General features: G+C 35.3%; 4 protein-coding genes across 4 annotated transcripts in view; 1 reads left to right on the forward strand and 3 right to left on the reverse strand.

Moving 5' to 3' along the window:
- Positions 1–25,043, forward strand: part of LOC113393159 (protein lethal(2)essential for life-like) — a 206,259-nt gene that overhangs the window by 170,826 nt on the left and 10,390 nt on the right. The gene's annotated exons all lie outside the window — the stretch shown is intronic.
- Positions 5,261–7,432, reverse strand: LOC135194160 (heat shock protein 68-like). Its single transcript, XM_064219087.1, has one exon. It carries the CDS (start codon positions 7,288–7,290, stop codon positions 5,392–5,394), a length of 1,899 nt encoding a protein of 632 aa, XP_064075157.1. The 5' UTR covers positions 7,291–7,432; the 3' UTR covers positions 5,261–5,391.
- On the reverse strand, positions 12,879–15,100 carry LOC135194159 (heat shock protein 68-like). The gene has a single exon (XM_064219085.1). It carries the CDS (start codon positions 14,964–14,966, stop codon positions 13,053–13,055), a length of 1,914 nt encoding a protein of 637 aa, XP_064075155.1. The 5' UTR covers positions 14,967–15,100; the 3' UTR covers positions 12,879–13,052.
- LOC113399018 (heat shock protein 68-like) lies at positions 19,510–21,751 on the reverse strand. The gene has a single exon (XM_026638015.2). It carries the CDS (start codon positions 21,611–21,613, stop codon positions 19,709–19,711), a length of 1,905 nt encoding a protein of 634 aa, XP_026493800.2. The 5' UTR covers positions 21,614–21,751; the 3' UTR covers positions 19,510–19,708.

The raw sequence follows: 25,043 nt of genomic DNA on the forward strand, positions 1-25,043 counted from the left end.
ATTATTTAATGCGGGCAGACTGGCAAATGGGACGCCTTATGGTAAGGTGTCGTCACCATTACAACGTCAATACGCCTCAATAATCTAATCTTCTCCATTTTTTTTAAGAAAAAGATACACGCTAAATACATATTTTTAAAATGAAACAATACAAGGGTTACAAGTTTTGTGCTCCTTCAATAATAGGAGACCACAGCATGCGGTAAGCAAAAAATATTTAAATAAAATTACGATAAAAAGTTAAAAAAACCTACACAGCAGTAAAAATCTAATATAAATTAGAAACTTAAAATTAAGAAAAAGCTTATTAATTAAATATTTATTTTGTGTTAGGTTAAAAGTTTAGTCAGACACTCTGAATTCGGACAAGCTGTAACCATGAATATCGAGGTCATTATTTCTAGAAACAGTGCTATATTGCCTATAGAGCCTCGGAACAGCAGCGTTATGCCCTTAGTTTGATTGAAATGTAAGTACATTAAAAAAATAAAAAATCATAAACCGTCGAACTACGTCCATTAAGTTCTCGATAAAACAATTTCTATGACCGACTTGTAGAAGAATAAAATGGAATTTAAAATGTGTTTGTACGATAACCTTGAACAATATATTTTATTTAAATGATTCGAAGCGAAGTATTGATAACATACAATTAATACGTTTCTCTTTACAATTAGACTAGCGATATGTATCCACACAGTTAAAATTAATTCTATATATTTTTTTAATTATATTTTTTTAATTATTAGAATGAAGTTCTTATATATCGTCACATAACGAAAAAGCGATATATGTATGTATGTATATACTCTTTCCCTTTCTATTATATACGGTTTTATGTAAAAATATTTATTTAAAGTTTATAACTTCTTATGGGAGAGTAAATCACTTCGTTACGTAACGCGTTACGGCGCCAATCTGCCTGGCTTCCTTTTCTCTTGCGCATATGGCAGCATTACGCAGACTCCTCTACTCTCACTCTAACCCACAGCGATAGCCGTATTTCGGACAGACGTTTTTATTGAGTTATCACATCTGTCGTTTTTTTTTATACTTCTTATATTTCAACAATTTCTGAAATTCAAACAAATCAAATATTCTGAATTTACTTCATTGTGTATGATATTTAATACATAGATAAAAACAACTTTGTTATAACCTGGTGTCCCATGACCCCCCCTCGTTAATTATTTTACATAAATAGTGTATTTAATCAATATTCCTATGTATTTTTCTACCTACTATTAATTGGATTTTAATTTTTATTGATAACATTAAAGCTGGTTAATAGCTACTAAACGAAACAAATGTTTGTCAAATTGAAGAGAAAATTTTACTGCAGTGCGATTCTGTATAAAATCACTTCGTCTCTCACTGGTGAAATATCAACAACTGACGTACTGGACTGACTTCGACAACTGGTTCATGTATTCTGAAAATGTTATAATTATTAACTAGCTATTCGTCCAGGCTTAATAAGAGTCTATATACAACTTTTAGTTTGAAGAAAAAAATAAAAAGATAAATTTCTCTAGCTTTTTTCCGACTGAGAAAGTTGATTATCACGGCTTTTGTATACCATTATATGCATGTCTTATACATATAAAACTTCCTCTTGAATCACTCGTCTTATTGATGAAAACCGCAATAAAATCATGACAATTAAAAGATCTCAGCGTACACACGTGACGTCGGTGTGCACGACATTTGACATTTCACACTCGTGCTGCGGTAAGTTTCGAGTTTCGTTTTACGGAATACCTCTATTGTCTTTGACTATCTATATATAGAATATACTGTTAGATGATTGACTATATTTTTTTTAAACTCAACCCGCTTCTTATTGCTAATAATACATTATCAAATTAAAAGTAATACTATATACTATATTATATTTATTACAACAGTAGCGATAAATGATTTGATAACAAATTTATCTTCACGCATTAGCGTCATATGACGTTGTGATATTGAGCTATTTATGCTGTGTCATATATTGACAAGGATGTGCATACGTCGGTCAGTTTGTCACGCTTTCAAATAGTAATGGACAGACGTGGATTTTGCATAGAGAAAGCGAGTTTGTTGGAAAGCCACACCGAAAAATGAGCTGGAGACAGAATTTTTAACCTGCAAAATCATTCCTTAATATTTTTTTTAAATTAAAACCTGTAATTCTTGTTAAAAATCCTGTAAAAATTCCTACTAAACGAAATATAAAAAACCTGGTGCGCAATTATACTAAATTAAAATATTACAACATTTTTAATTATAATTGTAAATACCGTTAGATTATAATCTACCTCGCGAGAATGTAAACTGACCAAAGATATGAACGCTGATTCAATTTACAATAAAACGTATAAAATTTCGACAGTATAACCTTCAGTTAAGTCAGATTAGATTGCATAATGTAACCCAAATTTACTTCGATATATTATAATCTACGCAAAATTAATGCGTTAAATTGTAAACATACTCTATTGCAACCATAAGAGGAGAAAAGCCAAAATATAAACATTTGACAGCAAAATGGCGCGATATAATTTGTCAACAGCTTGGATATTGCGAAAAAATTGCGTCTTGAATTGCGACGAAATTGTTATCGGAGTTTTGGAAGTAAAATTAAAGTGAAAATAAATAGTTAAATGTAATTGAATTTTATTATAAATAAAGATATATTAATCATAAATTCTTACAATTGCCGTCTGACAGAACACTAAACACGGATAATTTATGTGCACTACGCACAATATAGCTTAGTTATCAAATCGCATGAAATACGTAAATCTAAAGTTTGTTTATCTGTATTCCTACTTCCAATGAAATAGGCTACAGTATGTTACAGTACGGTTCACAATATTTCGTTTGATTCAATCTCGCGAGATACATATATTATAATCTAAGGACATCTACAATTTTATGTTGACACATATTAAATATACATTTATCAAAGACTTAAGAAGCTTCAAAGAGATATTTTTATAAAATACAGTTTCTCTTTTAATAGGCATAGATTGACGTTTAAAAAGAAACCCTTGTTACATCCTACTTAAACTTTTAGTAGCTGGACCTTCATTAGTTGACCTGTCATTTTTTATATGGTATAAGTAGACACAGAAACGGGCCATCTGACGCTATGTGATCACCACAGGCATTGGCGATGATAGAAATATTAACCAATCCTTACAGCACCAATGCGCAACCAAACTAGTGAACTAAGATGTTATGTCTCTTGGGCAGAGTCACGCTGGCTCACTCACCCTTCACACCAATACTAAGAATAGCTGCTGGCCGCTAGAATAACAAAAGACCTTACCAACAAGCAAATCCGAATCCGAATTTTGTTATCATTAATATTTAGCATATCGTTATAATTATATCTTTATCAAAATCAACGTACAATTCATATCATAGTAGAAACGCATAGTAACAACTATCTATAACCGTATCCAAACACTAGCAACCCGGAGTTTACTTAGCTGCTGATTAATAATAATTCAATGATAATATAGCTGCGTATCAGTAAATCTGCATTTGCCTATTGATTTGACCTATGTAAATGGTCACCAGTGCGATTCTGTATGAAATCACTTCGCATCTCACTCGTAAAATATTGCCAACCGAATTACAGTGATACGCCATTTTGACACGTGTATCGTATCATTTTTTTAATTATTAAAGTTAATATCGTCTATCAGATTCTGACATTTCATGCTCGTGTTCTGCGGTGAGTTTCGAGTTTCTTGTTACAGAATTATCTAACAGGTCTTAAATATTGGCAGAGTCATCTATATGATATACTAGCTACCCGTCTCTGCTTAACACGAGTAAAATAAGGATCTATATACAACTTTTCGATTGAAAGATAATCATAAAAGCAAAAGTTCGTGGTTTTTTTGTGGAACAAAGTTGCGTAGTTTAAAAAAACTAAGCGTACAGATGGCGGGAAGCGACATCTTTTAATACTATGTAGAGATACACCATTATATATCACTCGCTGCGTCCTCACTGCGAACACGTTGCGTGTTCTCACTCACTAGCAATTCACATCAATATTCGCAATCAAATTGTGATAACAGTTTAGTAAGAAATATTTATCAATGTTTTTTAAAATGAGATTTCAATTTATTGAAACGAACATAGTACGCGCTGTACGTCAGACGAAATCAAGCACGGGGAGGGCACAAAAACAAGCTAAAATAGTCTTACGTAATAAATGAATGGCCCCTATGTGCTGGATCTATGAGAAAAGTATTTAATTTCTGTTAGCATAAGCTAGCTTCTATTATATCACTTTAGTACTTATTATTACACCCGTAATATCAACGTTTGTAATTAAATAAAAATAATTATCGAAATCGTTTATACTTTATACTCTAAATCAAAGTAATCGACATTCTTTACCAGAGGAAATTAAAAAGTCATTCCCGCAGACTGAATAAATTATCATCTTTACAGTAACAGCCCGCCATCTAGTAGTTAATAGTGATAATTTTGCAATTATACGTACGGTCTATAAGAATTTCCCACACTATGATACTATATAAATGTATATCACATGCGTTTTTTTACATCATTATTAAGCATTGTATAGCAGTATCTTATTTTTGCTAAAATTGACCGGATTGATCACGACTTAGAGATGACTCTAAAATCTGTGAAGAAAATCACGATGACGAAAAGCTTAAATGTCCTAGTCGAAATCTATATTAAAATCGTTATTTGACAACAACATAAAAATAATAATTCAAATAAAATATATTCCAAAGATTTAAATCTTCTAAAAAAATTTAGCAAAAGCGCCATCTCTTGTTAATAATAGGTATTACTACATATTATATGCTTATCTGACAGTTAAGAGCAATGTAGCAGCTACATATATTAGGTAAATTTAATTCCAATTTAATATTATGTAAATTATATTGCCATTGGTAGAGTGGGTATCTTCAATATTTATCCGGAATTTTTTTATATTTGATTTAATTAATATAATTATCTAAATAAATATGTTGGCTGTTTTATGTTAATGTGTATAACGGAACAACTTTACTTTTTTAAAAAGGTTGTGAAACTATAATTAATAACTATAGATTTCAATATTAACATTTATCTACCTCAATAGGTTTATTTTTATTATATTTGCGATAAAGAAAATTAGGTAGTTTATAAAAAAAAATAAGAAATTTTATAAAATAAATTTATTAATTTCACAAAATTTTTTTGATCATCTTTTGAACAAAATAAAAAACAACAATAATTTAAGGAACATAATTCTATAATACATTATTTACATTAGATTATCAGTCTTAACACATAACAGTAATACTGTTGAACCAGATCTTAACTTTTAAGGACTAAGGATTAAGGACAATGGTAAAACAAAGGATTTTAATCTACTTCTTCGACGGTGGGACCACTGCCACGTGTACCCGGCATGCCGGCTCCAGCTCCTGTCGCCCCTGCGCTGTGAATCTTGCTCATTATGGGAGAGCATGTGTGCTGCAAGTCCTTCAACTTGTGCTCGTACTCCTCCTTCTCGGCGAGCGTGTTGTTATCCAGCCACTGCAGCGCCTGGTCGCACGCGCTGCGAGCGCTGTTCTTATCAGCTTCGCTCAGCTTCGAGCCCGCGTCATCCAAAGCTTGTCGCACACTGAAGATGTACGACTCCAACTGGTTGCGTGCGGCCACTCGTTGGCGCTGTTTCTCGTCTTCTTCCTTGTAGCGCTCAGCCTCAGACAACATACGATCTATCTCGGCCTGCGACAATCTTCCTCTGTCGTTCTTGATGACGATGTTCTTGCTTCGGCCCGTGCTGTTCTCCTTCGCGGACACGTTGAGAATACCGTTGGCGTCTAGATCGAAGGTGACGTCGATCTTGGGGACGCCGCGTGGCGCTGGCGGGATGCCAGTGAGATCGAACGTGCCGAGGAGATTGTTATCTTTGGTCATAGCTCGCTCGCCCTCGTATACTTGGATCGTGACTGCTGGCTGGTTGTCGGAGTACGTCGTGAATGTTTGCGACTGCTTGCAAGGGATCTTGCAGTTGCGCTCGATGATCTTCGTCATCACGCCTCCCGCCGTCTCGATACCCAGAGATAGAGGTGCGACATCCACCAACAACACATCTTGGATCTTAGAGTCGTTCTCGCCGCTCAGAATAGCCGCCTGAACCGCCGCACCGTAAGCGACCGCTTCATCGGGGTTGATAGACAAGTTCAGCTTCTTACCGCAGAAGAAGTTCTGAAGCAGGTTCTGTACTTTCGGAATACGGGTGGAACCACCCACGAGGACCACGTCGTGGATCTGACTCTTGTCCATTTTGGCATCTTTCAAAGCTTTTTCGACAGGTTCTAAAGTGCCGCGGAAGAGGTCGGAGCAGAGTTCCTCGAATCGGGCGCGAGACACGCGAGTGTAGAAGTCGATCCCTTCATAGAGCGCGTCTATTTCGATCGTCGCCTCCGTACTCGATGATAGTGTACGCTTCGCTCGCTCCGCGGCCGTGCGGAGGCGTCTCAGGGCGCGCGGGTTCGCGCGCAAATCCTTTTTATACTTGCGTTGGAACTCCTCCGCCAGATGATTCACCAGTCTGTTGTCGAAGTCCTCGCCTCCCAGGTGAGTGTCGCCTGCCGTCGCCTTGACCTCGAATAGCGAACCTTCGTCGATGGTCAAGATCGATACGTCGAAGGTACCGCCGCCGAGATCGAAGATCAGAACGTTTCGTTCGCCTTTTAAGTTCTTATCCAGGCCATAGGCGAGTGCGGCCGCTGTGGGTTCGTTGATGATCCTGAGAACGTTCAAACCGGCTATGGCACCGGCATCCTTCGTCGCCTGTCTTTGGGAGTCGTTGAAGTAAGCGGGAACTGTGATGACGGCGTCCCGAACCGAAGTCCCGAGATAGGCTTCCGCCGTCTCCTTCATCTTCGTCAGAACCATACTGCTGATCTCCTCTGGCGCGAACCTCTTCGCTTCACCTTTGAACTCGATCTGTATTTTCGGTTTGCCGCAGTCGTTGATCACTTTGAAAGGCCAATGCTTCATGTCCTGTTGGATCTTCTGGTCATCGAATTTGCGACCGATCAGCCTTTTCGCGTCGAAAACTGTGTTGCTGGGGTTCAAAGCGACCTGGTTCTTCGCCGCGTCGCCGATCAGACGCTCCGTGTCGGTAAAAGCGACATACGATGGCGTCGTTCTGTTGCCTTGGTCGTTGGCGATGATTTCAACGTTCCCATGTTGCCATACACCGACACACGAGTATGTTGTACCGAGATCAATTCCAATAGCAGGCATTTTGCTTGATTTACTTATAAACACTCGTATAAATAAACACTTGTAGTAAAGTCACTTGTAAAACTTCGCTTCGGTTTGTATTTGTACCGAACTCTTCGTCCGCTCTGTATCGTATTTCGAATTATTCTGACTTTACGCGCCAAGCTCGATGCTTATATATTAAACGAATAAAGATTCGCGAACAATCGACGTAGTACTAGAAGGCGCCAATCAGGTCGCGGCGTACAGCGAACTTTCTAGACTAACATTCTACCAGCCAATAGAAATTTAGGACGTCAGGTAGAAAGAAACAACAATATCGGAGAAGAGTATTTTAGGGTTGCTAGCGAAAAAGTTTTACCATATTCTCGGGAGTATTTATTTAAATACATACAATTAAAGATTTTATTTATATAAGAATTATTAACATTAAGTCTTGAAATATATACAATTATGAATTAAAAATTATTACTGTATAAATCTTGACCGCATGGAATGGTGGCAAGAATGCTAATAATAATACTTTATTGAATCTTTAGTTTATTGAAATCGTTTACTGATTGACAAAATTGTGTTTTTTAATGTCATATAATGCTCTATTAGATGCTCGCTCGATTCATCTCTATTTTATATTTTTTTTAATTTCTAAAGAATTTCAAATACAAAATTATTTATGTTCGTACTATTCGTTTGAAAGTGACAAAACTAATTATGTTTAAATTATTCTATACTGTTTTCATAGATCTCATTGTCGTATAGAAATACTTATATTAGTCTTGAGGATATAAAATAACTTAAGTTGGATTATAATAACACAACTCGAAAAAATATTTACATATTTAGATATATGTATCGTTCTAGACGCTTCGAGATCGGCATAGGAAGGAGATAGCAATACCGGGCAAAAGGAGTGCGCACTATACACTCGCCCTTGATGCAATAATAAATTTCGTTATGTTATTGTTCCCGACTTTGGAACACGGTGCTAGAAAATTCTAGTTATTTTTCTTTCTAGACATTCTTTTTCTTTCTTATCTTGTTATTTTTAATAAAAATACACGTAACATTCCATTCAAATAATCTAATAAGTTTTTGTTGCTAATAAATACACGGAATAAATTTTTATTAAGTATTTGTTAATTTTATCTGCCTAAAAATTCTGAAGTCAGTCTCAATTTACAAAAATCTTCCGTTGAAAGTCGTTGTTTTCTTAGTTTACGCCAAGAGGTTTCAGTTTCTGGAAGACGTGAATTTTAACTTTGGGATTTCAAATCTGTGCAGACATCACTGAGTTTTCTTCTGGTGTATTCGTGTTATTACCTAATACAAATTCTCGGCTCTGAAATAAAACTGACTATGTGTAAAATTAAATTCATCCACGCAGCTGGGCACACATTTAGAAGGTTTTTTTAGCAAAAAAATAATGAATTGAAAAAAAAAAGAAAATAATTTTGTAAAAGCAAAATAACATTTTTAATTATTATTTATAATTTAAGAACGTTCAAACCCAAGCATGTTTCATTTATTGTATTTATTTATGAACTCATAATTTAACTGCCATTTATAATGAAACTACCAGTGTCTTTAAATATTAGGGCACTTAATAATTTGCATACCATACAAAAGCCGGAGTACAAATTTTGACAACAAAATTGGTTAATAAAATTACTCAGGATGTAGTAATCACCGTCAAATTTAAGATTAACTATGAGTAACTATCGATTTAAAAAAAAATCTCAATCATTATTTTTTAAATACAAACTATGTGTTTATCATGTATATTATAATTATTTCAGGAATTTATTATGTTTCGTATGTCATTTTATTTTTTACAAAATTGAAAATAAAACCCGTTGAAAAATACATGGAATAAGTAATAAATGGGTAACACCATCACGATGCTTTACTTAAAAAATGTTTTCCTATATTTAAATTTAATTTATATTTTCCGCAGTATAATTTATGTAAATACATAATTATAAATTGTATTATAAAACTTTATGAATAACTTTGACAAAATTCTTACATTTCCGCTGGCTGGCTCGATAGTTAAAGTGTTACCATGTAATACTAAGGAGCGTATAATAAATCTAGCAATATAGACAGCTGTATAGACAGCTGTATAGACAGACAGCAATATAGACAGCTGCAAAATTGTGAACTGCCAGTTGTAAACAGTCGTAGCAATCATAGGGCACAGACTTTGAAATGCATAATAAAAACATAGGTAAACTGCCTAATAATAATTGTCTTATTTATGTTTTTTAAATAGGTACATTTTATAACGGCAAATGTATTCATAATTTTTTTTAAAACGGTAATTGTCATGCGTCAGAAATATAGTTACGTTTTATTGCCCTTAGTGACGTGAATCGAAAATAATCTTCTTAAACACAGGTGAATATTAATTCAAATATTTTATTGACATTTACATTTATAACAATGATATTTTAAAAAAAAGTTTTAAATTGTTGGTTTGGTTGATCAATATTATTCAACATAAGAAATATTTTCAAGTTTTTATTGCAACAATAGTATTATAAATTAAATTAGTATAGTATTAAATCAGATAAGCTTAATTTATAATTTAAGTTTTCATACGTGGAACTTTCGTCGGATGACGTCATTTTATTTCGATATTTCAAAACATTCATTTAATATTATATACTCTACAACATAATTGATACGACGAACAATTTAATAATTATTTACGTTATTATTTACGGTAAAATGTGCTAAATTGAATTTAAGGTTAACATACGGACAACGGGCCCTTTATCCGCTTAGCCACGCCAATGTGAACCGCAGGTACTGTTCTTAATATAACGAGCCAATTTCAGTTAAATAATAAACGAACAATTTTTTTTTTTTATAATATTATTAATAATACATAACATAATCAGCCTGTAAATTTCCCACTGGTGGGCTAAGGCCTCCTCTCCCGTTGAGGAGAAGGTATGGAGCATATTCCACCACGCTGCTCCAATGCGGGTTGGTGGAATACACATGTGGCAGAATTTCGTTGAAATTAGACACATGCAGGTTTCCTCACGATGTTTTCCTTCACCGCCGAGCACGAGATGAATTATAAACAAATTAAGCACATGTAAATTCAGTGGTGCCTGCCTGGGTTTGAACCCGAAATCATCGGTTAAGATGCACGCGTTCTAACCACTGGGCCATCTCGGCTCGGATAATATTATTAGCTAATCGAATTACTTATATACTTACTATAAAAATAAATTTATTAACATAAGAATTAATAACATTACGAGCTTAAATATATACAAATATGAATTAAAAATAGTTACTGTATAAATCTTGACCGCGTGGAATGGTGGCAAGAACGCAATTCCAATCGTCTGGGCTAAAAACGAACCAGCCCTCCTGTCACCAAAATATACATTTGTAACATGCATTGGTAACTTTAAGAAAGGTCCCGTACCGGGTTATGTGGGATTTTTATTTATTAAAACCAATGCGATTGCCGTCCTTAGCACGGTTTGAAGTCTGCGGGCTCTTGTTGATGTGAAGCATCCGGAGTAACGATCTCGTGCTGTGAGCTCGCCCAAAGGAGAGCTCTGCCGAACCACGAACGAAGTTCTCTTCACCGGGCAAAAAGTTAACCTAAAAGTTTTATGATACATTAAACTGTCCGTATTTTTTTTTACATGTATAAGCCCTTATGCTTACAATTTTACGGTGACATATATATTATTTTTAGTATTCTGACGTTATTATAATATTATGTATTATGAGCCAAGTAATAAATCGCAGTTGATAGGCAGTCACTAATATAACTGTCCAATGTCATTTGACTATGTATTGTTTCAAAGGTAAATATTAGCCGCGGTATAGGAGCTGCAGTTTTAATTTTAATTATATATTAAACATTTTATAATATATATGTTTATTTTCTCACCCGTTCACTTGAAAACTACTAATCATATTGATGTATATATATATTTTTAATATTATACAACATCACATACGTTACTCTGATCCCAATGTAAGTAGCTAAAGCGTGTGTTATGGAAAGTCAGAAGTAACGACGGTACCACATACACCCAGACCCAAGACATCATAGAAAACTAATGAACTTTTTCTACATCGACTCGGCCGAGAATCGAACCCGGGTTCTCGGAGTGGCGTACCAATGAAAACCGGTGTACACACTTCTCGACCACGGAGGTCGGCCGATCTTTTATTTTATTTTAGTTTAACTATTAGTATTAATCGGACATAGTTCTTATAGCAGTTAAAGCAATCACTGAAATATAGTTGATAATATTGAATATAGTTTCAGGGTAAACGTCGGTACTAATAATATAAATGTGAAGTTCTGTCTGTCTGTTGCTCTTTGACGGTTAAACCACAAAGCCGAATTTGATGAAATTTTGAATCAAGCAAGTTTGAACTCCACGGATGGTCATAGGATTTTTATGCCTAACACCTGAATAGTCTCTAAAACGCGAGCGAAGTCGGGGACCAATTGAAGGCTATATTATCTCTATATGTTGCATAAGATTTAAAAAGTGAAAATGTCTACAAAAAGCCAACAGCATGTTTTAAAGATAAATCACAGCATTTATTTTAGTGTTTAAAAAATAATAATAATAATAACGTCATTTTGTACTTAATCTGTCAAAAATTGGAGGCCTTGTCAAAAATAATAGCAAATTGTTACGAAAGCGAGGCTGCATAAATTCTATACAGCGTTCAACAGGCATATTTTTATTTAAAGAAGTAATAATTTAATGTCTTATTTACACCTTACTTGCATAATTTTGAAATAATATCGTTTACCGTCTCGCATTTTTTAATTTGGACCTATAATTATTGTTTTAATATTGTTAAATAACCAGTGCTTAATCGTTTTTATAAATCAGAAGAAAAAGTCAGATTTAAATTAATATATTTTTTTTTTAAATAATTTTTTGAAGTTGCCTTTTTAATTTATTTTGAAAAAAACTAAAAAACCTAATAACTCAAAAATGGTTCATTTTTGGATTATGCATATATGGGTTAAAATTTTTGCTAATAGTCACCCCTATCACCTCCTAACGGGAATACGTCGAATTACCAATAACCCTGTATATATGTTTTACTAATAGTCTATCCGGCTAAAACCCTACTCGTACAAGGCTATATACGAGTAGGGTTTATGTCTGTATGTCACACTCATGTCTCATACAGAATTAATACTTATAATTTACCTACTTACAGACATATTCCTAAGTTCCTTATATTTATAATATTATCCTTCGTAATAACATTATATAATTTGATAACCAATATAGTAACTTAAAGACAGTACAATAATATTAACGTCAAACTCTAGTAAAAATATTAATTTAATAAGCTATGGCTGTGAATTTCAAATTATAATATTATGATTACTAAAACTCACATCTTAGCCAACTTAAAAAAAAGCAGGTTCTGATTTCGGCTTTGATTGTTTTTTCTGTTATTCAAGTATTTGATATTTGTTAATATAATGCCGTCTCAGAATCTTTAGGTAGTATTAAAAAATTGTATTAAAAATGTTATTGTTAAATTAATAGACATACTTAAAAGGAACTTTGACTGTGTTATAGAAATAAAACAAAAAAATTATAACAAATTAATTTATTGAATTCAAAAGATCATCATGTTCTTCCTTAACTTAGATACAACTAACTTACTGACTAGTTTAAATGCAATAAATAACTATTTTACAGTCTTATTCACTGAAAATATCACAATGTTTTTCAATCTTACTAACTAAAAAGGAACTAAACAATTTAATCTACTTCTTCGACGGTAGGACCACTACGATGTGAGCCTGGCATGCCGGCGCCAGCTCCGGCTCCAACGCCGGCTCCTGCATCAGCGCCGTGAAGTTTGCTCATAATGGGTGAGCATGTGCGCTGCAAATCCTTCCATTTATGCTCGTACTCCTCCTTCTCGGCCAGCGTGTTGTTATCCAGCCACTGCAGCGCCTCGTCGCACGAGCTGCGAGCGCTGTTCTTGTCGGCTTCGCTCAGCTTTGAACCCGCGTCATCCAAAGCTTGTCGCACACTGAAGATGTACGACTCCAACTGGTTGCGTGCGGCCACTCGTTGGCGCTGTTTCTCGTCTTCCTCCTTGTAGCGCTCAGCCTCAGACAACATGCGATCTATCTCGGCCTGCGACAGTCTTCCCCTGTCGTTCTTGATGACGATGTTCTTGCTTCGGCCCGTGCTGTTCTCCTTTGCGGACACGTTGAGAATACCGTTGGCGTCTAGATCGAAGGTCACGTCGATCTTGGGGACGCCGCGTGGAGCTGGCGGGATGCCAGTGAGATCGAACGTGCCGAGCAGATTGTTGTCTTTGGTCATAGCTCGCTCGCCCTCGTATACTTGGATCGTGACGGCTGGCTGGTTGTCGGAGTACGTCGTGAATGTTTGCGACTGCTTGCAAGGGATCTTGCAGTTGCGCTCGATGATCTTCGTCATCACGCCTCCCGCCGTCTCGATACCCAGAGATAGAGGAGCGACATCCACCAACAACACATCTTGGATCTTAGAATCGTTCTCGCCGCTCAGAATAGCCGCCTGAACCGCCGCACCGTAAGCGACCGCTTCATCGGGGTTGATAGACAAGTTCAGCTTCTTACCGCAGAAGAAGTTCTGAAGCAGGTTCTGTACTTTCGGAATACGGGTGGAACCACCCACGAGGACCACGTCGTGGATCTGACTCTTGTCCATTTTGGCATCTTTCAAAGCTTTCTCGACGGGTTCTAGAGTGCCGCGGAAGAGGTCGGAGCAGAGTTCCTCGAATCGGGCGCGAGACACGCGAGTGTAGAAGTCGATCCCTTCATAGAGCGCGTCTATTTCGATCGTCGCCTCCGTACTCGATGATAGTGTACGCTTAGCTCGCTCCGCGGCCGTGCGGAGGCGTCTCAGGGCGCGCGGGTTCGCGCGCAAATCCTTTTTATACTTGCGTTGGAACTCCTCCGCCAGATGATTCACCAGTCTGTTGTCGAAGTCCTCGCCTCCCAGGTGAGTGTCGCCGGCCGTCGCCTTGACCTCGAATAGCGAACCTTCGTCGATGGTCAAGATCGATACGTCGAAGGTACCGCCGCCGAGATCGAAGATCAGAACGTTTCGTTCGCCTTTTAAGTTCTTGTCCAGGCCATAGGCGAGTGCGGCCGCTGTGGGTTCGTTGATGATCCTGAGAACGTTCAAACCGGCTATGGCACCGGCATCCTTCGTCGCCTGTCTTTGGGAGTCGTTGAAGTAAGCGGGAACTGTGATGACGGCGTCCCGAACCGAAGTCCCGATATAGGCTTCCGCAGTCTCCTTCATCTTCGTCAGAACCATACTGCTGATCTCCTCTGGCGCGAACCTCTTCGCTTCACCTTTGAACTCGACCTGTATTTTCGGTTTGCCGCAGTCGTTGATCACTTTGAAAGGCCAATGCTTCATGTCCTGTTGGATCTTCTGGTCATCGAATTTGCGACCGATCAGCCTTTTCGCGTCGAAAACTGTGTTGCTGGGGTTCAAAGCGACCTGGTTCTTCGCCGCGTCGCCGATCAGACGCTCCGTGTCGGTAAAAGCGACATACGATGGCGTCGTCCTATTGCCTTGGTCGTTGGCGATGATTTCCACGTTCCCGTGTTGCCATACACCGACACACGAGTATGTTGTACCGAGATCAATTCCAATAGCTGGCATTTTCCTTGATTTGCTGATAAACACTCTAAATAAACACTTGTAGTAAAGTCACTTGTAAAACTTCGCTTCGGTTTGTATTTGTACCGAACTCTTCGTCCGCTCTGTATCGTATTTCAAATTATTTTGACTTTACGCGCAAAGCTCGATGCTTATATATTAAACGAATAAAGATTCGCGAACAATCGACGTAGTACTAGAAGGCACCAATCAGGTCGCGGCGTACAGCGAAGTTTCTAGAATAACATTCTACCAGCCAATAGAAATTTAGGACGTCAGATAGAAAGAAACAACAATATCGGAGAAGCGTATTTTAGGGTTGCAAGCGGAATAGTTTTTTCCTATTCTTAAGATAAATAAAAAATAGTAACATATTTTTTGCGTAATATTTAATAATATTTTTAGTCAACATAGAGCATAATTTCATGACATATAATTATAAAACAAAGTTTTCATTTTTTAACCGTATTTTTAGAGCACAATATTGCTATATAACCATGAACAATTTTAAAAATATATTGTCAATTCAGAGTTACCATATGGACAAGTTGGTTTATAATATTTGAAACACTTTACAAATTCTTCTTCAAAACTTGATAGCAAAAACAAAAAATATTCTAAAGTCAAAAATTGTATATAAAATTTTATTTATTTATTTTATAACTTCTCATAGAGTTACTCAACAGGATTACTTATTACTACTATTTTATATAAATATACATCATCACTATGTTTTATATAACATTTTCTAAGCATATTTTTCATCCGATATAAAATAATCAATAATCAAATATAAAAATGAGGGTCATAACAATTACTTTATTTGTAAAATATGTTTTAAACTTTAATAATAATTACTGGTAATTATTAAACAAAGTTTGAAAATATTGTAAGATATGTTTTAATGTTAATGCATATTTGTATTATACATACATATAGAAAAGTTGTAATTGTAAACTTAAGAAACAGACAACACTGAAGATCGTTCTCGACGAATCGAGATCGGCATGACTAGCGCAAGAAAGAGAAAGCTTGACTGTTAGCCTTAGCACTTAGCAGTAAGATGTCAGAAAGGGAAGTCAATAGACATTCACCCTTAAATTTAATTGTTATGTTATTGTTGTGAGCCTGTGAGGTGTTTGCAAATTCTCGAAATTCTTGAATTGATTTAGAGTTTAGACTTTCTTAAGAATAGTGTAACAAAAGGTAATCACGGTGTTATTATTTCATACACAATAAGACAATTAGGCAACTCAATATAGAAAGTTTATCTTTAAAAAACATCAACAAATATCCTTATAAATAAAAGTACTACGGGTAATAAAATAATAAAGCATATTTTTATTTCAAACATATTTACTTAATTGGTTATTATAATGATATACACCTCATACAAATTGTAATACTATCGAGTTTAACTGTACAACGTTGGTTTATGCTTAACTAATAAAATTGAACCTTTAATATAGATTCGGATAAATAAGATAATGGCTTACCTTCAATAAAAATAAAACAAACGATTTCAGCTTTAAAATGTTGCTTTACAAATATTAAAATCAAATGTTAAGTGTTATTAAAATTCAGTAGACTAGGATTATTTTATTCTGATTTCAATATATTTCCGTATTTTCAAAAATAAAGTTTCAGTTAAGCAACTAATTTACATTTGAATCAGGATAAGAAAAACTGGTTTTGGCTGTATTCATTTTGTTTCATTTTTAACTTAAACAAGATACTAGATAGTAATTTTTAAATATTTAGGACATCATAAACATGTATTATTTTTTTGTGGTTAAAAGTATTGTTTTTTTATATATACCAATAATATGAGGTATTTTATTGAAGAAAGACTTCAGTGTCAGCAATCACTGTGTCACAGGAAACAATATCTTCCGACTAATTCACTACAATTAAAACCAAAAAGATTGCTATGAGTCAGTTTATTTACCAGTTAGACAAATAAACTCTCCAAAATGATTAATTGTCATGGAAAACTAATGAAAAAAAAACCATAGCTATATAAGTAATTTTGAATTTAGAATACATATATATTTTTAAATATGTGACAACAAGTACAAAATTCAAGGTAGTCATTTTTAATTTTGTTTTAGGTCTTCATATAAAAGCAGCATCAGAATTATCATAGATGAAATAACCATAAGCAGTAATGGGAGGATGCAATAATTGTACAATAGTTCTATGGAAGATCTTGTGCATGTCGCTGAGGAAAGCATCATTCACAAGAATTGTTATCTAGCACACAATGAGTTATATTTGAAAAAAAGTTAATCATATTGATCCTAAAAATCTATTTGAGGGGAACAGACAAGATGTACAGTTGATACAGTATCCATGTCGAATAGAAACATTAATTTGTCTTTCCGACATAGATTCTATCATTTTTCATAGGTTACTTTATTTTTATGGAAAATTGAGACAATATGGAAACTAAAATGGTAAATATATTTTGTGAAGATACACTTTCGTGAATGAGGAATATTTCAAATTAGTAAATCTCATGGTTTTGATAAGACTTAACTGACCAAATGGTTGGTGAAGGTTGAGAACAATTTATAAATAATAAAAATAATAAACATGTATTTCGTTGTTTTATTTGTGTATTGAAGAATTGATTTATATGTCTGTCTGTCTGGATGTAGGTATATGTTTGTTTTGTCTCACAAATAGTTGAACAGTTGAGGATCTACCTGTTTTTAGTGTTTTAATAATGACTAATAATTTTCAGCACAGACTAATTGAGAGCTACTTAATTAAATGTATATTATACTACATAATTTTCTCAAATTATGTCAATAATTATTTATTTGGGGTACCATATCCAATGCCATTAATCAACTTCATATAATAATTTTTATCAATTTTATTTAGTATTTCATTATTGTTTATAACATTTTGTGTAAATCCTAATTCTAAATATTATACTGTTCTTATAAACCAAAACAGAAGTATTTAGATTAAACTTAACTTGTTTTTTTTTAATAGTTAATATGGACGACGCGTAAGGACCAAAAAATATCCAAAGCAAACGGTCCAAATTTAAACAAACTGTTAAATACAAATCTATTTTGCTAAAATTATGATTTATTACAAAAATCATCACCGTCATTGTCTTTAGGAGGTTTGATATTTACTTTTTATTTTATCAATCTCTTTCGTGTCTTCTCAATCCTACATGACATTGGCGAAATAATCTGTGCCCTGTCGGCACAACTAAAAGCCATTAAACTAAGAATTGAATTTATTTTAGTGCTTACTCAAGAAAGTATCGCAATGTCGCCACATGGATTAGCGTGGCAGCAGCGTCGTTATCTAACAATACAATGAACTACATATATAGTCAAGCGCTATAAAACTATTGCACTTATTATGATTATTTGAACAATGTTCTCGACATTGGATTTAATTATTATTTACATACTTTACATTTCAATTCAACGTTGAATGTAAAAGGCTTTTAAATTTTTCTCAAAAGGGCAAAATTTTCTAATAAATTGTTATGAACATTCCGAACATACTTAATTGAACATTTTAAAAAACTGTCTCTTTTTCATCTCTTTCGTTTATAAAGTAAATGTACTAAAATACTTACAAATGATCATTATGTAAGTACAAAGCCTTTATGTCTTTATGAAAGTAAAAATATCTATAATTTGAGTAATTTTATTTTAATAAAAACGCCATCTATCATTGAGTAGCTGTTTAAAAAAATAAAGTCACCTAGTTATAACTAATATTTATATATGACAATAGATGGCACTACAAATATTTAATACATTTTTTTTAATTAGAAAACCTTCGTAATCTTTATATTGTAACATTTATTTTCTAGAGAGAATTTCCCTCTATTTAACCACCAACATCATCATCCGCCAAATATAAAATAGTAATTCCAAAATCCTACCTAAAAATAAAGTCATCTCGAAATGACAACCACATAATTTCTAGTTATTTGTATGTAGCCAATAGACAACCATCTAGATATATAATATTATATTTATCCTACGAATAAACAACAAATCTTATTATTTATCCGTAGTATTTATCGTATAAGACATGGGTGTAACTCTCGAGTCTCGACCTACTTAATACGACTCACATAATCCACTTTTGTTGACGTTCTATTAAACCATAAACGCGGTTTTGATGGTTTTTTTATTATTTAAACCCTATTTATTTACTATATAATTTTGTGCTGTGTTAACCTTGAGTGTTCTTTTTTAACTTTTTTTCTACTTATAACTTTTTTATTCATATTTATTGTTTCAATATGGTTTAAATTTTTATTTAATTCTATAAGTAAAATACTAGCTGCGTGAGTGTGTATTAGAATACATGTTTACAAACAGCTCGACTTCACGCATGAAGTTAAGATTCTTAGTAATTATTTCAAATCATTCTGTTTTATACATGCATTGAAGCGACTAAATTCGAGCTTTCAAATAGAAACGACTATTGTACCATATTAAGCCTCGATTAGGTTTTTTTAATGTCCCAAATTGAATAGTAAAAAAATAAAACAAAGAAATTGTTTGAAAAACAACATATATTCTATTCATCAGATGATCATGTGTAGCCTTAAATTAAATAAGTAATATGCAATTATTAACCTAACTGATGATCATACATTAAATTCAATAAATTAAATTACAACATATCAGTCTTAACACATAATATCACAAACACAGTTCAAACAGATCTCACAAACTTAAAATGCAACCAAGAATTTAATCTACTTCCTCAACGGTGGGGCCACTGCCATGTGCACCTGGCATACCGGTTCCAGTTCCAGCGCCAGCACCACCTGCGCCGTGAAGCTTACTCATAATGGGAGAGCATGTGCGCTGCAAATCCTTCAATTTATGCTCGTACTCTTCCTTTTCGGCCAGCGTGTTGTTATCCAGCCACTGCAGCGCCTCGTCGCACGAGCTGCGAGCGCTGTTCTTGTCGGCTTCGCTCAGCTTTGAACCCGCGTCATCCAAAGCTTGTCGCACACTGAAGATGTACGACTCCAACTGGTTGCGTGCGGCCACTCGTTGGCGCTGTTTCTCGTCTTCCTCCTTGTAGCGCTCGGCTTCTGACAACATGCGATCGATCTCAGCCTGTGACAGTCTTCCCTTGTCGTTCTTAATGACGATGTTCTTGCTTCGGCCCGTGCTGTTCTCCTTTGCGGACACATTGAGAATGCCATTGGCGTCTAGATCGAAGGTGACGTCGATCTTGGGGACGCCGCGTGGTGCTGGCGGGATGCCAGTGAGATCGAACGTGCCAAGCAGATTGTTGTCTTTGGTCATAGCTCTCTCGCCCTCGTATACTTGGATCGTGACAGCTGGTTGGTTGTCGGAGTATGTCGTGAATGTTTGAGACTGCTTGCAAGGGATCTTGCAGTTGCGCTCGACGATCTTCGTCATCACGCCTCCCGCCGTCTCGATACCCAGAGATAGAGGTGCGACATCCACCAACAACACATCTTGGATCTTAGAATCGTTCTCGCCGCTCAGAATAGCCGCCTGAACCGCCGCACCGTAAGCGACCGCTTCATCTGGGTTGATGGACAAGTTCAGCTTCTTACCGCAGAAGAAGGTCTGGAGCAAGTTCTGGACTTTCGGTATGCGAGTGGAACCACCGACGAGGACCACGTCGTGGATCTGACTCTTGTCCATTTTGGCATCTTTCAAAGCTTTCTCGACGGGGTCTAGAGTGCCACGGAAGAGGTCGGAGCAGAGTTCCTCGAATCGAGCGCGAGACACGCGGGTGTAGTAGTCGATCCCTTCATAGAGGGCATCTATTTCGATCGACGCCTCCGTACTTGATGATAGTGTACGCTTCGCTCGTTCCGCGGCCGTGCGGAGGCGTCTCAGAGCGCGTGGGTTCGTGCGCAAATCCTTTTTATATTTGCGTTGGAATTCCTCCGCCAGATGATTCACCAGTCTGTTGTCGAAGTCCTCGCCTCCCAGGTGAGTGTCGCCGGCCGTCGCCTTGACCTCGAATAGCGAACCTTCGTCGATGGTCAAGATCGACACGTCGAAGGTACCGCCGCCGAGATCGAAGATCAGAACGTTTCGTTCGCCTTTCAAGTTCTTGTCCAGGCCATAGGCGAGTGCGGCCGCCGTGGGTTCGTTGATGATCCTGAGAACGTTCAAACCTGCTATGGCGCCGGCGTCCTTCGTCGCCTGTCTCTGGGAGTCGTTGAAGTATGCTGGGACTGTGATGACGGCGTCTCGAACCGACGTCCCGAGATAGGCTTCCGCCGTCTCCTTCATCTTCGTCAGAACCATACTGCTGATCTCCTCTGGCGCGAACCTCTTCGCTTCACCTTTGAACTCGATCTGTATTTTCGGTTTGCCGCAGTCGTTGATCACTTTGAAAGGCCAATGCTTCATGTCCTGTTGGATCTTCTGGTCATCGAATTTGCGACCGATCAGCCTTTTCGCGTCGAAAACTGTGTTGCTGGGGTTCAAAGCGACCTGGTTCTTCGCCGCGTCGCCGATCAGACGCTCCGTGTCGGTAAAAGCGACATACGATGGCGTCGTCCTATTGCCTTGGTCGTTGGCGATGATTTCAACGTTCCCATGTTGCCATACACCGACACACGAGTATGTTGTACCGAGATCAATTCCAATAGCAGGCATTTTGCTTGATTTACTTATAAACACTCGTATAAATAAACACTTGTAGTAAAGTCACTTGTAAAACTTCGCTTCGGTTTGTATTTGTACCGAACTCTTCGTCCGCTCTGTATCGTATTTCGAATTATTCTGACTTTACGCGCCAAGCTCGATGCTTATATATTAAACGAATAAGGAATCGCGAACAATCTACGTAGTACGAGAACTCTCCAATCAGGTCACCGCGCGCTAAGAAGTTTCTAGATTGACATTTCATCGACCAATGGAAATTTAGGACATTGGATAGAAAGAGCGAGCAATATCCATGAAGAGCAATTTAGGGTTGCTAGGAATAAAGTTTTCCTTGATCTGATGATGATTTATAATTTTTTATTTTAAATACAATTTACATTACCAGAATACAAACATTCATAAGTAATTTATAACAACATATAAAACTACACCAAACAGTTTTATAAATTAAAATTTTGTTTTTTATATAATTTAAAAAAATATTACCTTATAAATGTAGTTAAAACCATTTTCTGACTGTTGTAAAATTTAAGATTTTAAATTTGGAAATGAACTATAAAGTTTTTTAATAATTTTATGTTAATTTATTATTAAATATATATATAGTGTTGATATATTTTACAGGTAACCATTATACATATTGATTTACTACATTTCATATTATTTCACAAAAAATATTTTATATATCCTTAAATAGAAAAGTTTTAATCGTAGAATCCTAAAAAATATAAATTTGAAAGTCTGTCATTTACAAATAAAAAGCTGACCACACTGATGATCGCTCTAGGCGAATCGAGATTCACGAAGGAAAGAGAAACGACTATAATATGATTGTTAAAATACGTCAAAAAGGAGCGCTTTGCTTCGAAATATGGTATTACAGGTACTAGAAAATTCTCGAAGGATTGAATGAGTGTACAATTATGTAGTTTAATTTTTACATTGAAGGTCAAATATGAAAATGGTATAATAATATTTTATCAATTACAAATTCATTCATTTGTCAACAGTCATTTGATAAAAATATTATAAAGAGATATATAAGAAATTAAATACAAATATACTTGGCTTATGGCAATAATTACCACTAATTTTTCATGTACAAAGTTCATTTGTTTTTATAATTCAGCTCCTTGTTAGAAAATAGCGTTCAAAAATCCGCATAATGAGTTCGAACTGTGCCATCTTCATAATTATGTGTCTTTTAGGAATACCTCAAAATTGTTTTTTTTTTGTTTGTTTTAGTGACTTGTCACGTGCGACCAAAAATAAAAAGTGGTAAAATTGTGTATGTCTGATAGCATTTTCTTTGACATATTAGTAAATATAATATTTAATAGTTTGGTTTAGTAACTTTACTATCTGAAATACGTAGGACCGTAGATAAATATAGACTTAACTGTATAACTGTTTAATCGATGACTGATATTATATTTATTATTTAAATACCTTTTTGTGAATTGAAAAAAAAAACAGGAACTATTAATACTAAATTCTGTGGAAGAAGATAAAGGTTAATTTTATATATATAACCTTATCTTCACAGATTATAATAGCTTATAAAAATAATTTAGATCATAATTCCAGGGAGCGTGGGTTTTATAAAGTATGTAGCAATGCTAGCTAAAAATAAAACGCTTTCAGACTCTGAAACGTATCTAAAGCAACTATATCTGTATTTATATTTTTATAATAATCCTGCGCAGTTGGCTAGTCCCCTGGTTGGTAGGATGTCATCACGGTCAGTCTGCCTGGCGTCATCCTCTGCTGGTTGGTGGTGGGTTGGTTTTCTAGGGGGGGTTATAGATAATTGATGGATGATGATTATTTGCTTGATGAAAAATGCTTAAAGCCCACGGGTTGAAATTGAGTATTAAGGATTAATAGCAAGCAATATTTTCTTTGAAAAGTATAATAATCATTTACTAAAAACTCTTAGAGTAGATATGGTACTACTAATAATAATGTAATATTTATTAATTAATGTAATGCTACCACCGTTTCAGAATGTAGATTCTAGCGAGCGAAACTGGCAAGAAACTGACTCCCTATGTTTTTCTACTAATCAAATTGCATTATTCCATGGTCTCTTATATACAAAGTATATAGTATACTAGATACTAATATGATAAATGTTAAATACGAAAGTAACACTGTCTGTTTGTCTGTTGTTCAATTACGGCCAAACCGCCGAACCGAATTCGATGAAATTTGATCTGAAGAAAATTGGAACACCAAGGAAGTCATAGATATAGAAAACTCTGCCCTTATTTTACACGGGCGGAAATTATTATTCTAATACAGATTTATATCATTAATAGTGCGCCATGTTTAAAGGCATTTAAAACTTTATTTTTTAATAGTGTTCTTTGTGTTTCATGTAACGTAAACGAAGCTAAATATTATGCAACGTTCTAGAATGCTTTCTAGACAGTACGCATGCGCCGTTGACATCGACTGGAACGTTCTAGCTAGCTAGTTAAAGAGCGTAGGGCGGTTAATTGTCGTATTGATTTTCCCGCGTATAACGGTTTGTTTGTTAAAATTTATATGTACCTATTTTTTTATATTTATTTTCTTTCTCCACACTTTTACGTTCGTGCGTTTTGGAGTTATCTCTTTATTATTCTTTTATTGATATATAAGATTTATTCATGTTAATTAATTTAATTGTATATAATATATAGGTTAATTTTTTTTTTTTTAAATATTGGACAACATCACATACATCACTCTGATCCCAATGTAAGTAGCTAAAGCACTTGTGATATGGAAAATCAGAAGTAACGACGGTACCACAAACACCCAGACCCAAGACAACATAGAAAACTAATGAACTTTTTCTACATCGACTCGGCCGGGAATCGAACCCTGGACCTCGGAGTGGGGTACCCATGAAAACCGGTGTACACACTACTCGACCACGGAGGTCGTCAATTTAATTAAATAGTTTAAATCATTAAATTTAAACTATTTAATACCGATCTTAATTACTAATACAAAGGCATTTTAAAAACTAATTCACTAATGATACACTAAATAAGACGGATTTAGAATATATTGTAAAAAAGATACCTACTGCAGAAGTTTCATATTCCATTATTAATTATATTGTATGTTATGTATGTATGAGATGACCTAGAAGCTTTTGAGCATATTCCACCATGCTGCTCCAATGCGAGTTGGTGCATACACATGTGGCACAATTTCGTTGAAATTAGACGCACACAGGTTTCCTCGTGATGCTTTCCTTCACCGCCGAGCACGAGATGAATTATAAACACAAATTAAGCACATGAAACTTCAATGGTGCTTGCCTGGGTTTGAACCCGCAATCATCGGTTAATATGCACGCGTTTTAAACACTGGGCTATCTCGGCTAGAAGCTGTATCATATCGGAGTATGTGGGTTACTTTAAGC

Source organism: Vanessa tameamea, chromosome 26 (assembly GCF_037043105.1).
Source record: "Vanessa tameamea isolate UH-Manoa-2023 chromosome 26, ilVanTame1 primary haplotype, whole genome shotgun sequence".
NCBI classification, from domain to species: Eukaryota; Metazoa; Arthropoda; class Insecta; order Lepidoptera; family Nymphalidae; genus Vanessa; species Vanessa tameamea.